We start from the raw sequence: 14,141 nt of genomic DNA on the forward strand, positions 1-14,141 counted from the left end.
CAGAAAATAGTGCCAACCAAGCGAAGTGACTTATCAAATCGACCCAGAACACTGCATCGAGTTTATGTGCAGCGTGTTGAGAACAACAGTAACCCCGCAGAGTCCTTCGCTTGGATGAGTGAGTGAGAGTATGGTTTTACGCCGCTTTTACCAATATACCAGCAATGTCACGGCGGGGTACACCGGAAATGGGCTTCACACATTGTGCATGTGTGGAATCGAACCCGTGTCTTCAGGGTGAAGAGCGAACGCTTTAACCACTAGTCTACCCCTCGCTTGGATGAAGTCGACTGTCCTGAAAAATGAAACAGAAGGCTTTCTGTTCCCACTCGAAACCGTCAATGTGGGATTTTACATGAAACTGTAAATATAAAATGTAGATTATGCAATGGATTTTATGAGGTTGGCCAACACATTGTCAGTGGATGCCAAGCCTTTGCACAAAAACAATATCTTTAGCGACATGATGGACAATCACGTCTAGATTTCTTGCGTTACTGCTTGGTTGAACAATTCTATCCCCAACCCGTATATGGAACAGTTGAATCTTGGGCTGCATTTGTTTTGAACTGATGACCAAATTCTCAGTTTTGTTATCTTATGTATTGTTTATCAGGGATGTGAAATGTTTCCTCTTTTCCTCTTCGTGTTTACAATGTTTCTCTGTATGTTAAGCATCTGGCGATGGAGAGGAAGTGAAGATTTGTGCATCTGTCTTTCTAATCTTCAACGCTCCTGCTTGGCTGCTATTTTATGTAGATGGGCCTAAGGCCGTTTTACTGAATAAAATAATTGAATGATTGATTGATTGCAATTAATTGTGTTGGCGTGTTGAAAAGTTAAGGATGACTTCTCATCACTTTCGAAAGTCCTGGACGCCCGAGATGGATGTTGGGATTTGTAGAGCACACAATACCAAAATAGCCAGACAACAGTCATACCGAAAAACACCCAAAAAAATAATCTCATCAGCTCTAGAGATTATACAAAGTCTAAAAAATGCCTGTCTTTGTGTGTTGGATAAATGACATGTTGAATCAGATTTTGTGTAGAAAATAAAGGTTTCAGTTCCTGTGTAATTGCATCACTTGTTTTGTCACTATGTTGAAATCGCCGCAGATCACTAACTTTCCACCATTAAGTCTATTTCTTAGTTTACTGAACTCCATGAGGAATTAATCTTGTAGTTTTGACTTTGATGATCAATAAACAACATATAAATCAATCATTTGATTGCAAACACTGAGTTTTGCATTTCATGTCATTCAAATTTCAAGCACGATTTTATCAAAGCTAAACTTAAAAAAAAGTGTACGATCACGTTATGATAATGGTGCGATCAGGACAGGGCCACAATTCCATCATGATAGGTACGATCAACACACGACCACAATACCATCATGGTACGATGACTACACGGTTCCAGTATCGCGATAGGCAGATTCAACACAGGTTCACAATACGACCGCGGTACGATCAAGACTGGGCCTTGATATTATCGCAAAACTGTATCGCATTAGTGGCATGTACTTATGAGAAGCACTGTAAGTGTTATTTACATGTCTGCAAATAGAGATATATCTTTTATGTTAACACAAGTATCCTGTAAAGGTTTGTCGCGCACTGATGCCATTGAATCCACGTGTATGCATTTCTATGTTTTGTTCCAAGAAGCAATGCCAGGCAATCAATGCTCATCCCTTCCTTGATACATTGAACACTGGTTTTGTCCAAAGTAAGGCATTAGGTGCAGAGATAGAGAATCCTCCAGCCTTTATTGAATTTCTATATCACCGTGAAACGTATGACTAGTTCATTCCATCGACTTGTACCAGCGTATGTGTAAATATACACACTAGATGTATGGACGGCAGGAGGGTACACGGTGATACAGCAACTGGAGACGACTTTGTGAATAGTTGTTCCTATTGTACTCAGTACGTAACGTATTCGCGAAAGAGTCGGGAGTTTCAAAGGAGTGTGTGACTACCACGACGACGCCACTTGTGGCATATTTTCAATATTGTTCTGTGAGTGTTGATGAACTTAAACTGGAATTGCTTAACTCAACCACAAGAAAACCGTGGAGGTTAAAGACATATTTGTGCAAGAAGTAAACGTATTTGACCGATTGGAAAAAAAGTGGCATCATACCATGCATCTGTATGTGAGTTGAAGTGACGTCTTTGATTATTGGGTTGATCTAAGATTCAGATCAGGTACTGTTCTTTGTTAGGATCCCTCGAACTGACCCCCAAGATGCAATACATCTGTCTCCTGGTCTTCAGCTTCATCCATCTCATACTTCTTGGGAACACGTCAGGACAGACTGTGATTGACATCAGCCAGGACAAGTCACTTCCTGCTAAAGCCCACGCCTCACCGCTCGCTATAAGTCCCTTGCACTGTGCCAAGTTGTGTCTGGTCGACCCGCTATGCCAGGCTTTCACAACCAAGTGTGACTGGAGGTTCAGTCTTGATGTAAGGTGTCGCCTGTTTACAACCACAGATGGACAGACTGCAGCTCCTGGGTCCTGTCTGGCAATGTTCCGCAACAGACCGAGTACAGACACAACATGTGCTTCTACGGCCACAACTATAACCACAACTCCTGCATCTACAACTATAACACAAACTACAACCACAACACCTGCAACTACAGCCACAACACCTGCAACTACAACAACAACACCGGCAACTACAACCACAACACCTACAACTACAGTTACTACATTAACTACTACCACAACACCTACAGCTACAACTACAACACCTGCAACTACAACTACCACACAAACTACAACCCTTCCACCTGCAACTACAACCACAACATCTAAAACTACAACTACCACACTAACTACAACCACAACACCAGCAACTACAACCACTCCACCTGCAACTACAACTACCGCACAATCTACAACCACTATACCTGTAACTACAACTCCTGCAACTACAACAACAACACCTACAGCTACAACCACACCACCTGCAACTACAACTACCGCACAAACTACAACCACTACACCTGCAACTACAACTAGCACACAAACTACAACCACTACACCTGCAACTACAACTAGCACACAAACTACAACCACTCCACCTGTAAATACAACTACCGCACAAACTACAACCACTATATCTGCAACTACAACCTTACCTGCAACTATAACCACAACTCCTGCAACTACAACAACACCTACAGCTACAACCACACCACCTGAAACTACAACCACAAAACCTACAACTACAACCACAACACCTATAACTATAACTACCACACTAACTACAACCACAACACCAGCAACTACAACAACAACACCTACAGCTACAACCACACCACCTGAAACTACAACCACAAAACCTACAACTACAACCACAACACCTATAACTATAACTACCACACTAACTACAACCACAACACCAGCAACTACAACCATTACAGCTGCAACTGCAACTTCCACCCAAACTACAACCACTATACCTGCAACTACAACAACACCTGCAACTATAACCACAACTCCTGCAACTACAATCACAACACCTGCAACTACAACTACAACTATAACTACAACCACAACTCCTGCAACTAGCACACTAACAACCACAACAACAGCAACTACAACTGCAACTTCAACTTCCACACAAACTAAAACGACTAAATCTGCAACTACTACAACACCTGCAACTATAACCACAACTCCTGCAACTACATCCAAAACACCTACAGCTACAACCACAACACCTTCAACTACAACTACCACACAACCTACAAACACTACACCTGCAACTACAACTACCACACAAACTACAACCATTGTACCTGCAACTACAACAACAGCAACTACAACTACCACACTAACTATAACCACAACTCCTGCAACTACCACACTAACTACAACCACAACATCTACAACTACAACTACTTCACTAACAACAACCACAAATCATGCAACTACAACCACAACATCTACAACCACAACGCCTGCAACTCCAATTACCACACTTATTTCAATCACAACTCCTCCAACTACAACCACAACATCTACAACCATAATACCTTCAACTACAACTACCACACTAACTTCAACCACAATCCCTGCATCTACAACCACAGCATCTACAACCACAACACCTACAATTGGAACTACTTCACTTACATCTACAACAACAAGACCTATATCTACAACACATAGTACAACCACAATGACAACACCTACGTAAACTACAGCCACAACGCCTACTGCCACATCACGTGTGAAAACTACAACACCTACTTGAACCAAAACAACGCCTGCCACAAACACAATAAAGCTCACTTTAACAACACCTACCACTACCACTACACCTACAGCAAGAGCAATGCAATACCAACTACAACTAAATCTACTACCACACCAACTACAACCACAACAACCTATGTCCTCAGATCTTCACGGAGAGAAGTATCGTATGGGAGTAAAAGATGTGATTGTAATGAGATGGTTTCTGTTGAACAACCTTGATCAAGTTGATCACATCTACACCACAACCACAACCTCGACCACAATCTAGTTACTTAATGCTGGAACTTAAGGTGACAAATGCAAGCCAATACCAAATAAAGGATTCCACAACACCTTGTGTTTAGCCGACAAAACAGAGTGTACTCGCCAAGTGAAACAAGTATATGTGCATCTGCACAGTGGTTACTGTGTGTTGACAACTCTATCAACGGAATTCTCATTCCACGCAAGAGACGGGTGTTCTGGAAACTGTTCTTTATAGAGTACTCGTCCGTGGAACAGCAGCCCTCTTCATTGCCTTGAGGAATATTACACATCTCCCTATTCCATTACTCGGATCTCACCTCTGTGCTTGCTACGGGCTCACGCTGAAAATTAGAAACTGTTTCAACATAATGTATGTGATTTGTCACATAAATCTATGTAAGTTTTTCTCCCTTAAATCGCTTTTTTCCTACTTTGATTTAGATGTCCATGTATAGTTACGCCTAAGCTACATCTATCTTACCCAAACCCATTTGTCAAGATATATGTTGGTAAAACACTATTTGTGCAAGTAATTCTGCACATAAAGATCAGTTTCTCTGCATCCTGTCTTCTGTCTCGTCTTTATCCACTATTTATATACAATCACAAGTAGTGGCGGGGGAACGGGTGGCCCATTCGCCGCAAGTCGCTGTGCAGAGTTGCGTCCCTTTGGCACGCCAGAAACCTGTGATTGTGGGTTTAAATCCCGGTTCGCCCCAATTATGTTTCTAGGTTTGTCAGCACCATACCCGTGCTCGTGGGTTTCACCGAAGTGATAAACGTCTGAGACCTGCACCACTTCGGGCTTTCCTCCCACATTTAGCTGACACACCGCGATATAACTGGAATGCTGTTTAAAACGGCGTTAAACCCAACTCACTCACTCACAAGTAGTGGCATGTATATTCCACTCACGTTTTCAATGACATAAATACAATTATTTCATCACTTTCATTTAATCAACATCGATGATAATAATAACAGTTGCAAGTAACAATTCATTTCACATAATAATACATTTCAATTGAAAGTGTCAACCATATTTTCATAAATAAATAAAACAAGTCCACATAGCCTCACTTTACACACACCAAAAGCAATTCAACAAGAGTATATATGTCGTATCTGACAATCTGGTTATGTCACACTTAAATTAACTTCAGTTTAATCCTTATTATGAATATAAATGTAAAATGCATTGTACCATTCACTTGTTCAAACTGCATCATGCATATGGTAGCTGTACTTGCGTACTTGGGGTTTTGATAAATCTTAACTTATGGAATGATGATGACAAAATAAGCGTGTATATATTTTACATGTAACGGACAGCTGTGAATCACCATTGAACTATTTCGTTTTCTGCTCCATGAATTCTTTGATATGGATGAAACCCTTGTCTTGTACTCATGTGTTATGTACATGAGTGGCAGATATCCCAGCCAAGCATCTTATGATCACACATGATAGTTAATTATGCATGTTCCCCTGTTTGTGTTTCCTTGACAGACAGAGGTCTAACACACTTCCCAACCCCAGTTTTTTTAAACGCGCAACGCTGCTTCTAAGGTAGAAAAAGTTCGAGTTCATACCATTTTATGTGACAGTAGAGACCGTTGTGGATAGAATTGTAGTGATTGTCAGTGGCAGCAGAATGATTGAAGAGCAAGTAAAATGTCGAGTGATGTCGGGGCAGGAAGTGATTACAGTTGTCTGCCCCTGGTTGTTGTTAATCAACATAACAGGTTTGATCGTTCGAGAAGTTTCGTGATGGCTGGCTGTATATAGAAATGAGAGGAGGACGATTCGAAGCCAGAAAGTGAGTGTTTGAATATAATTTGTTGATCATTCATTAATCTTGTGGACACTTACCGACTTTACAAGTTAGCTCTGTGCAAACTGATTTCTGGGTTAACCTTTGCGATTCATTTTGAAAATCACCCCGTAACTACCTACTGTCAGAAATAATGCTATCGTCTAATGCTTTCGTTTCTAACATAGATATTACTTTCGACCACGGGCTGAATAACATCCACAAATATTGGTACGAGGTTCCATACGCATAACTGGTATGAAACTATGAGATTTGCTGTCATACAAACATGTTTGACTTACATAAAATAGAATATCTTGATAAACCGTGCCCACATAGGAGTGGACCTCGAACATAACCAAATTGTTTTAATAGGCATTTTGGTTCCGTTTTATTGTTCCTCAGACATTACTATACATGTACACAGAATACTCGTGAATACATCACGATGTACGGGATAGTACAGGTCTGATTGACTAAATGAAACAGAAACATATCCACATTTAACTCAACAAATCGATCGGTAGGCAGGATTCAAGAAAAGAGATGTAGGCTATTTGACGAACACTCTTTACAAAGTAGAGATAATATATGGATAACAACTTCTGTATTTGCTGTAAAGGCGACGTTCAGGTATATATCCTTTGCTTGACATCGGTATAAGGATCTACACCGAAACGTCGTCTTTACAGTAAATAGAGTTGTTATCCATAAATTAACTCTACTTTGTCATCCGTCAATTTCTAGGTAATGCCTATCAAACAATTAGTGCTAAAAGCTCAAGTGTTCCAAGGTTTCAACGTTACGTGCCATGGATGCTAGTGTTCCTTTCTTCTCTTGTCCCGAACAAATCTGACTGATCACAGAATTATGTTCAATAGTGAGATATTGTGAATTCAGTTTCAGATACATATACCTGAGCAACGATGACGATAGCAATTCTCCCATAGTACATAAACGTTTCATTCGTTGTAACGTCAGTGAATATCAACGTTTTGTATAAAATCATATACATGTGTCCTATCGTGTAACATAATGAATCTAAATATGTTCGAAATGCATTTAGAACACAAACAGTCTTTTTAATGTTATCTCACTTAGATGAGATACGAATCTCCATCAATATTTCATTACCATTTTATACGTGTCCGACAAATCCAGTAGATGCTCTTGCTATGACGACACGTGATGTCCGGCATATTGGATGATTACATAAGAAGATTAAACATCGGAATCAAGGTTAGGAAAGGTACTTTATGTGTGTCAACTTCTGTATTATGAAGAGTAGTATATGCTCCGAAATGTTGTGTTCCTCATAATAAAGAAGTTGACATCCATAAATTCTCTTCCTTATGTGAATCAATTCTAAATACCTTTGAAAAACTTGATATCAAGTTGTCTAAACATTGTAAAACGATCTTCAAAAGCTACAGATGAAGGGGAAATCGCAATTCCACCGGGGCGACAAGTTATTTATATCTTACAACATTCAGGTGAATGGTTCATTATTAAGTTCAACGTGTTTCATGAGATTTCATAACTATCCCCGCCACATGTAATACAAGCGAGGCCGAACTCGATACAAAGTCAGTTGTATACAGAAACAAAATGCATTTTCTAATGTCATAACAAAAATTAAACAAAATATTATCATGAATAAACACTCAGTTGTATAAAAGGGACAGGTGAAAATCTGAATAGATACAAACAAACTAAAAACAGAATAACAGTACATGTGTGACACTGCGTGCCATGATCTGCATCCTCCCAAGATGAAGAATGCTGCTTTTAATCAATCCGTCGTTCAGCTCAGCCTGTCAAGCGGTCTCCGATAATTTACTGGAGTATGTGTAATTACGCAATAAGCATGTGTTCGGTAAGCCGTATACTTTTAAGAATATCGTTTCCACATATCGATTGTCACATCTGTCGTTTTGTCAGATAACTGCGTGTTACGTGATGATTTACATCTCAAGTTGCACATGTTTTATCCTTTTCCCTTGTCGACTGTATCGTGCAAAGTAACAACAGGCCGTTTAATTCATTTCCATGAGGCGGGTGTAAATCGCTTGTCATAACACAAATAAGAAGGATCAGGAAAACATCACCTGACTTAATATGATAGATAAATTGTATTAAGCAGTTTTCGCAAACTTTGGTCAAGGGCTGAGACGAGTAATTATAAAACGCAAGATCAATATCAGATCATACATTTGTATGTGTCTACGTCCATGAATTTCCATCGCCAATACTTTACATGTTTGTATACACTACGTTGCTCCGGGAATACAAATGGCCCTATGCGGTGAAGTGTTTACGTGTGTAATTATGTGAAGGATAGAGAAAGACTCCGAGGTTATGGTCAGGGTACCTGATAACTTACCTTACTAGGAAAAAGTAATACCTCATACCCGGGATGAGGTCCTACCAGGAAAAAGTAAAACCTCATACCCGGGATGAGGTCCTACTAGGAAAAAGTAAAACCTCATACCCTGGATGAGGTCCTACTAGGAAAAAGTAAAACCTCATACACGGGATGAGGTCCTACTAGGTTGGATGAAGTCCTACCAGGAAAAAGTAAAACCTCATACCCGGGATGAGGTCCTACTAGGAAAAAGTAAAACCTCATACCCGGGATGAGGTCCTACTAGGAAAAAGTAAAACCTCCCAAGAGGTTATTACGAGATATCCACATTACAATAGCCAAGTTGGCAGCAGGTTTATTATAACACCTAATGAAATGGTGCCAGGTGTACATTATGGTCGTCGCCTGAACCCTCCTAGCTGTGTGTGAGCGTTGTGCAAACCCTGTCATTGTATGACATTACGGCAACGTGTTGAGCGTTATGCAAACCCTGTCATCGTATGACATTACAGGAACGTGTTGAGCATACAGCCACAAGGTTGTAGCAGTGTAGTACACGTCATCAAGTAAGAAAGATGTGCTCGGTCCGTTGTTTTAACACAACAGCGACACCGCATAGCAGCCATATTTATTCTCGGGTGATGAAGGAATGTAGTGTTTATATCAACCGTGAAGTACTGACCATGAAGAATTCCTGTGATTGTCGTTTTGAATGTTGGAATTCTAGACATTATTTTGTTCACTTTCTTCAATTAGCATCTATAGTCTTGACCGTTGTAAACCAATATCATCATGTCAGGATGGCTGACGTTAATAAGCAAGTATTATTTTGGTTAGAGGCAAATGGCATCGAGACTAGATGTTTGACTGCTAAAGGCAAATATGATCTAGATGTCTGACTGCTGGAGGCCTTGTATGGACGTGTAGGTGCCGCTGTCGTTGTCACTGCCATCATCGTCAATGAGAGACTGCTTGTCCTCCTTCGCCCTCGTCTTCTCCATGTCTGCATGATGTCTCAGCACATCGTCCAAGGCAGGATTCCGTATCATGGTCCTCATGGCGTCATATTCGTCTATCCTCATCGTCACCTCCTGCTCGTCAACAGTCTCTATATTAGCAGGCCCGTCGTTGTCAACCTCGTTGTTGTCCAGGCTGTCGTCGTCACTGAAACGTATCCAACATTAAGGTTGAGTGGAAAGGATCTTCATTGTACAAGCTCTGTAGTCAATCATACATATATGTATATACAAAAGAACGCGAATACCATACATATTGGTTCATATGTGAAGAATTACTCATATTCAAGAGATATAAGATTGGTTCAATGCACAAATGTACATACTGATATGTTGTGTGAATCGACGCTCATGAACGCTTCACATGTAACGTCATCGAGCCATGACTGGACATTAGCGTTTAAAGTTTGGAAATCACTTGAATGATTGTTAGATTTGTCATTAATCTTCTTAACTTACATACTTCTCCTTATGTTTCTGTGGTTCGCGTTTCTTCTGGAGGTGACTATATACATAGGAATCAATGCGACTGCCATTCTGTAGGTCACCTAAGCCTGTTGGCACGTGCGTGTACGTTTACACATGACACGATGGACACATGGGTTGTCCATGTGTCTGACACAGGTACTCGGTACAATCGATTACATTCTACGTACCGTTATGCAATTTTATGGCACACTTATCGAGGACTTTGGCTAAATAATTTTCTTATTGCTGACATACCATGCAGGCCTAATGTTATTGGTATACGGTCTTGTTCAGGACCACTATCCTAACCTAACATAGCCACTGCCTGCATCACAGCTCATCACACAAATCCAGTTTGATACAAGGGGAACGCTGATCTTCACTGGTATCTCAGCCAGTAATTAGTTGTATCATTCATCATTGTCAGTGATTTCATAAGAAAACAAAACAAAAATTAGCTGAGGAAATCTTCCCGAGGCAAGGGAGTAAACTGACTATACAAGGTTCTTTTCACCCTTGCCGAACTAAGCTGGAATTTACAGGCTCGATCGTAGCGCCACCGTCGGCTATTACGACTTATATCCCTATGTCACCCCTATTGACCAACCAGATTCCACCGCTCATATCATTTGCAATTGCTTCAAACAAAATGGCGGCGCCCAGACAAGACCCTCTGATCGATCGATCAAGATGTATATTCTAATATGACGGGCCTTACCTCGAGAAGTGCATCAGATCACTTGAGCACCTTGATTAAAACATGAAAAGATTTGCAAACTATCTGTCGACGCCCAGTTGGCGGTACATATGCCTTGCAAATCCTTCAATCGTCCGAAATCTGCACGTTGACATCCATGTTGTTTACGAACCGGATGTCCAGTTCGTTAGGCAATTTTGATTGGACTATGCATAGACTCGTTAGTCCAGCCAAAATATAACTACGGAATTCCAGCCAATGTCTGCAAGGGTGGAAACTGGACTTTTATAGTCAGTTAACGCCCTTGCCTCGGGAAGATGGCTGAGGATAGTTCATGCTCTTTATCATTCCCGATGAACATTCAACACACCTTGTGCTGGCCCTACATTGATATTAAAGAATATCTGTAATGGTATTAATTCATCACAATGATTAAGAAACCTCGTGTTACTACTTTGCCATCTCATTGTAGATACTCTGTTCCTGAAGCCCGGAGAGCGGAAGGTCGGTGGTTCGATCCCTTAGCCGCGTCATACCAAAATAGGTTTAGAGATGGTACTAGTTGTTACCCTGTCTGGCGCTCGGCATTAAGGGAATAAATCAAGTACTGGTCGGCTCGGTGTCAGTATACTGTATACTGTATCCCACTATACTCGGTGGGATAAAACCGGCACAAGTCCGGACAAGTGCATCTTCCCGAGGCAAGGGAGTTAACTGAATATAGAAGTCCAGTTTTTACAGTCAGTTAACTCCCTTGCCTCGGGAAGATGGAACTAGTACAAACAGCCACATGCTTACACAAATATGAATGTGAAATAGCCTTGAACGGGACGTTAAACCCGATTTCACCCCATCTCAGCTAGAGCCTTTAAGCGTATAACATGTTAATATGAACATGTTTATTTGAAATGAATGTATATTGAATACAATGGCCAATATGTACATTTCAATTCCTATTCACGCGTCACCGTAAATTTTTTTGACCATTGTTAAATCATATTGATTTTGGAAACTGCACTCAAAACACCCTGGAACACTCTTCGAACGCCATTATTGCTAAACATGGACTTTAACTGGAAATGATAACCAGCAGAATGCATGTTATAGATTGGAAACAAACGTATCGATGCCCCTTCAAGTTCTGTTATGTGTTGAAACTAAGTTTAGTCCTATTGATCCTTGATCTGCAATACTAATGCAGCATTTAGTTTTGCTCAGTTGTGAGGAGGATTGACTGTTTCGGTTTATTGAGGTATGAATCGATGTGCAAAAAACCGATGTGCAAACTTTGGTAGGAATTCATGCAGTTTGCACATCGGTTTTTCGATTGATACCTCAATAAACCGGAAAAAAAACACATTCAATCCTGAAAACTAAATTCGACAACGAAAACATGTGTTACCATAGTTTAACCAAAAACAGTTGTATGTATCAAAGCAAACAAAAATGACGAGATCGAAAAACATTCCAGGTTCATGAATACATGCTGATTGTTATAATATTTGCACATAACATGACACGCCCACAAAGTCAGTAGCCAATCAACGGAGGGTAGGATCAAGACAATGTCCATAGGACCTGTCAATCAAGGCAAAAGGCGAGAAGAACAGAAGTCACACTGTAACGAACCTGAACAAATATGCCCGGGAAAAGATGGCTGTTTAAAATGGCATGGCCAACTACTGTCAGATTCAAACATTATTTCCCTGAGAGCAGTAAGACACGGCTGGAAAAAAGTGGGTGAGAAATGAAACCGGAAGACATGACATTTCTGGAACCCAGACGAGCGAGCGAGCGTTTGCTGTTTCATTCCTTCTCGGCTTCGGGTCTCAAAGGGTAATTTGGACAATGAATATGCATGATTTTCGCTGAACGTCCTGTGCATGACGATACACGTGAAAAGAAAGGGAATTCCCTCGACTGTAATATTGGGATTCCCCAACATTCCGTTGGAATGAAAGTAGTCCGCTTCAGTGGGCGTGGCTTAATTCTTTAAATTCCTTTGAGGACTTAAGTTGTATTTGTTGACGATCATCAGCTGATGAAGAAAGTGTCTCACGTGAGGCACTGTCTTCATCAGTTGGTGAACGTCAACAAATACAACTTCAATCCTTAGATTGACAAAACTTTATTTCTATGGCCATGGAAGCTAACATTTTGCTTGTGCATTCATGCACACACACACGCACACACGCACGCACACGCACACGTACACATACACAACACGCACACACATACCTTCTTCAATAACCACATACGTAGTTACACACACACACACACACACACACACACACACACACACACACACACACACACACACACACACACACACACACACTTTATATTATTTTAGGTAAAGTGGTAGTGTGAGGGTTGGAGGAGGGTAGGGTGAATGGTTCATTACACTAACAGAACGTTGTAGTCGGTGATTCGCCTGACTAACTACAATATGGAGCAATACGTGACGTGGCCTACCTTTCTGGTTCATACTGAGATTTCGTCAGGCCTTCCTTCATGAACACAGGATTTGACCTGAGAGAAATGGAAAATAAAGATACATGCTTCCGGTTAGTGAATGTAAAGTAATCATAGCGTAATACAAGCACATATTTTAAACTCTGTTGATCAGCCCTGGGGGTGGCTACAAGACGTGCTGTTAGCCATCAGGCTAAGATGGAACCTTGTTTGGATTCCAGATCTTCAGTGAGGTTCCATGAATTAATTGATGCGTGTTTAAGTTGAACATGGCTGACGCCTCTCAGTATATGATCATGGATATATATGTGTGAAACATTAATACTGCGTTTTAGATGCAATACCAAAACCTGCTTGGTACCTAAATCAAACCATCGAATATATATAGGGAAGTACAACAGTGTGTCCTAATGTAACATTAATGTTGTACTCACGCTGTGTATAGGTTCGTCCCTGGGGGCGGAGCTTCCTTTTCTATGTGATTAACACCTGGATAATGAAATATCAGGATAAAACAACATATTGCTCAGGTAAAGGGATAATTGTTGTGACAAATATCGCAACATGACCAAGTACATGATACTCTACATCGTGACAGAATGATTTTGATATCTTAAGATTAAGTATATCACATATTTTCTTCACATAACCCAATGTAGTATTCATGAACACAGACCAGACTTCATGTCAACTGTGGTTTCGTCATTTTAACATAATGTAAATATAAATGTTCATTTAAATATCACCAACATGTATTTATATCACTATGCCA

General features: G+C 40.5%; 2 protein-coding genes across 2 annotated transcripts in view; one reads left to right on the forward strand and one right to left on the reverse strand.

Annotated features, from left to right (window-relative positions):
• Window positions 1-2,259: 2,259 nt before the first annotated feature.
• On the forward strand, window positions 2,260-4,227 carry LOC139467736 (mucin-2-like). The gene has a single exon (XM_071249246.1). It carries the CDS (start codon window positions 2,260-2,262, stop codon window positions 4,225-4,227), a length of 1,968 nt encoding a protein of 655 aa, XP_071105347.1.
• A 1,263-nt stretch (window positions 4,228-5,490) lies between these two features.
• The window catches only part of LOC139467737 (cadherin-23-like), a 45,816-nt gene continuing 37,165 nt past the window's right edge, over window positions 5,491-14,141 (reverse strand). Inside the window, exons 26-28 of the mRNA XM_071249247.1 lie at window positions 13,804-13,858; window positions 13,370-13,426; window positions 5,491-9,877 (exon numbers count right to left, since the gene is read on the reverse strand). Of these exons, the coding sequence (XP_071105348.1) occupies window positions 9,601-9,877; window positions 13,370-13,426; window positions 13,804-13,858 (389 nt within the window). The 3' untranslated portion in view covers window positions 5,491-9,600. The remainder of the gene's footprint in view (window positions 9,878-13,369; window positions 13,427-13,803; window positions 13,859-14,141) is intronic.

This window comes from Haliotis cracherodii, unplaced genomic scaffold (genome assembly GCF_022045235.1).
Source record: "Haliotis cracherodii isolate W230 unplaced genomic scaffold, xgHalCrac1.p SCAF_2, whole genome shotgun sequence".
Classification (NCBI taxonomy): Eukaryota; Metazoa; Mollusca; class Gastropoda; order Lepetellida; family Haliotidae; genus Haliotis; species Haliotis cracherodii.